The sequence below is a fragment of the Channa argus genome, chromosome 12 (assembly GCF_033026475.1).
Source record: "Channa argus isolate prfri chromosome 12, Channa argus male v1.0, whole genome shotgun sequence".
Taxonomy (NCBI): Eukaryota; Metazoa; Chordata; class Actinopteri; order Anabantiformes; family Channidae; genus Channa; species Channa argus.
Window position 1 is genome coordinate 3650250 of NC_090208.1, and position 3041 is coordinate 3653290.

The following is a 3041-nucleotide window of genomic DNA, read 5'->3' on the forward strand; positions in this document are numbered from 1 at the left end:
TTCCACAAATGGATTCAGACAATTCCAACAACTGATGTATTGAATTAGAACAAAATGTCAAAACATTTCATAAGAAAATCACTAAATCATCACTAAGAGCTTGTAGGTTCATTTCTTCTCTGAACATGGTTGATGATCTGCTTCAAACTTGACTTCCTGTCATGTCCAGGCTCTGTGAGGGCTCTGACCCATTTCAACACTTGGATCAAATCAGTCATTCTCACTGTTTTCAACTTGTTGCACCTCATCACACAAAAACCTTTAAGAATTTCAAAGTGAAAAATCACAGGAGTCTTGGACATTATTTTGGTCTCTTTGGAAACTGTGGGATCTCCACCATCATCTAAAATTAATCTATGTGGGTTTAACTAAACAGTTGAAGTTATCAAGTCTCTAAAGCTCAAATGTGTCTCCAGCTGATGTCTGTGGCCAGGTCCCACTGAGTAATCGTCTTCTGGGACTAGGCCTTAAGGATGGTAAGTGGCCGTGGATGGCGAGTCTACAGAAGGATGGACGTCATGTGTGTGGTGGGACTCTGGTGAACGAGGACTTTGTGCTGAGCAGTGCCGACTGTTTCTCAAGGTGAGACACCTGGAGTCATGTTCTCACATGTTTTAAAGTGTTGAGTTCTCCTCAGTCCTAATTTAGCTCATGTTATCTCCCTCAGTTCAGCCACAGCATCTGATTGGACCGTGGTCCTGGGTCGTCAGAAACAGAACGGCTTCAACCCCTTTGAGGTGAAACTGAATGTGACAGACATCACTCTAAGGAACCACACTGGGCCTAATGCAGCAGCGCTGCATCTGGAGACCCCCGCCCCCCTGTCCGACTCCATCCTGCCCATCTGTGTGGACACCGGACGAGACTTCAGTGTGGGCTCCACGTGCTGGGTTGCAGGCTGGGGCTCCGGGGCAGGAGGGGGTGAGTCCCTGACACTAGTCTGACACAGTAATGTTAACTGTCTGCATCATTTCACCTCTTTCCATCAAACATAGTAAAGTTAGAGAGATAATTACAACCTGCTTCTGATGCCACTTGTCACCATTTTCTGATTCTCCCAACTTTAGAGGAACAAGTTCTGCAGGAATTCCAGACCTCTGTGGTGGACTGTGAGGACACATCGAGTGACAGAATTTGTACTGAAGCTTTGACACTGGAGCAGGTGAATAATCAGATTAGTATTTTTATTATTGTTCCTACACACAGTGTGTTGGTGTATGTTTGTATTTTATCAAAGTGTCTGTTGGTCCTTTAAAGGGTCAGAGGTCAGGGTCAGAATGACCATACTGGTCTTGAACATTTTCATTTTTCTTCAGGAGTTTTCTGGAGGTCCGTTGATGTGTTATCAGGATGGTTCTTGGTTCCTGGCAGGATTCTTAGCAGCTGACAACAAACTCACCAATGGTCCACAAGCAGTACAAGAGAAGTCTCTTGTGTCAAGAGGTTCGTTGGTCGACCGGGTCTTCAACACAGCAGTGTAGATGAAGGATTCTATCATTCGGCTTCCAGCAACAGCAGCTTTTACCTCCATTGTTGTTGTACAAGAGAAGTCTGTTAATGTACAGTTCTATATGATATGGCCAGAAATTTTGTACTGACCATGTGTCTGACACAAATGTCTATAAAGAATTAATTATTTTAGACACAGTCTGATCTTAAAGCTCCTCTAATAATCCACATAGCAGAGTGTGTAGAGTAGTGAAGTTGTTCAATCAGACATCCAGGGTTCCTGCAGCAGATGTTCATGTTCTCCACTGCAGTGTGAGCTGCTGTTCACCTTGGATAGAGCAGAGTCTTCTTTCATCCACCAGTAGTTTAGCTCTGATTATGCAGCAGTGACTAACAGCTGTGCAGGAGAGGAGTCACACAATGATCCCACAAGAATAGAAGTTTCCTGTTCAGTCATTTCTTCTCTGAACATTGTTGATGATTTGATTCACATGATGATTTTAATAAAGGCACCTGCATCTCTGAGCTGTTTGTGACTTTTATTTAACCAAAAATTTACACTTTGGACGTTCACAGAATAACCATTGAATAAACTTCTACTTTAAAAACATGGTATAAATCATGTTACTGATTCATTTATTTTGACTAGGGGGACAACAATTAAAGCCACTTCTTAATATAATCACTGCAGTGTAACTCCACCACCACTATGACCTCAATAATGAACACATAGCATTTAATGCAGCTTGTGTTAGAATGAGCCATTGCTTTGCTGCTACAGAGCTCGACACTGTGAGTGACTCAGAGTAGAAACACCCACTGATTCCCAGTATTTCATTGTCACTTGAAGAGTTCACTGGGTCACCACTGTTGTTCATCATGTTTGTTTCCTCCTCCTTGGTTGTTCCAACTGAACCTAAACTCTGAACAGGAGAGAGCTGAGCCACTGTACAGATTCTTCTTCAACAGCTTCCAGGTTTCACCCTGCCAGTAATAATCCTACAAATAATGGTAGAACTAAAACTGCTAGTCTTAAAGCTGGTTAATGCTGAACTAAAGGAAATAACAGAGGGTTCTAAAGTCACATGTTGTTAGGATTTGCAGTCAGTGAGGTCTGAGGGACAGAGTTTTCTTGGAAGATGTAACAGGTGTGGATTGGACATAGAGAATTAATGCTGAAGACTCTTTTCCCACAAATAATTTGCTCTTGCAGACGACAATCAAACAATCACTGCACATCTGACCCCTACATTTACAAAAAATAAAGTTTGCACTGAGAAATGCAGCTCAAATCTCCACAGAGTTACAATAATCACACAGGACACGACGTCTGGCCGTACTGCAAGTGGCACCAAACAGACTTCAAAGTAAAATAAAAATGTCCATTAAACTTACATTAATGGTCAAAACTCCACAAAAAAGATCAATAACGTAGTGATATTAAAACCAAGTACACAGATAAGCAACATAAAGAAAAATACTATCAGCGTTTCTCCACATAACCTACTCTAAGTTGTGCGTAGCAGCACTGAGAGGGAAAGGGGGAGGGGCTACAGAAACTCAGGACGTACATGAAGGGCGATGTGCAGCAA

At 42.3% G+C, this 3041-nt stretch overlaps 1 protein-coding gene across 1 annotated transcript; it reads left to right on the forward strand.

The window, feature by feature from the left end:
* The first annotated feature begins 216 nt into the window (after positions 1–216).
* LOC137137052 (tryptase gamma-like) lies at positions 217–1967 on the forward strand. The gene is made up of 4 exons (XM_067522936.1): positions 217–582; positions 668–921; positions 1068–1162; positions 1317–1967. The coding sequence occupies exons 1-4, from the start codon at positions 491–493 to the stop codon at positions 1479–1481; spliced, it is 606 nt and encodes a 201-aa protein (XP_067379037.1). The 5' UTR covers positions 217–490; the 3' UTR covers positions 1482–1967.
* Positions 1968–3041: the final 1074 nt, after the last annotated feature.

Coding starts and splice junctions, on each gene's coding strand:
- LOC137137052 (XM_067522936.1), top strand. CDS start 491: ATGGCGAGTCTACAGAAGGATGGACGTCATGTGTGTGGTGGGACTCTG. Junction 922..1,067: donor GGGCTCCGGGGCAGGAGGGG/GTGAGTCCCTGA, acceptor TCCCAACTTTAG/AGGAACAAGTTCTGCAGGAA. Junction 1,163..1,316: donor AAGCTTTGACACTGGAGCAG/GTGAATAATCAG, acceptor ATTTTTCTTCAG/GAGTTTTCTGGAGGTCCGTT.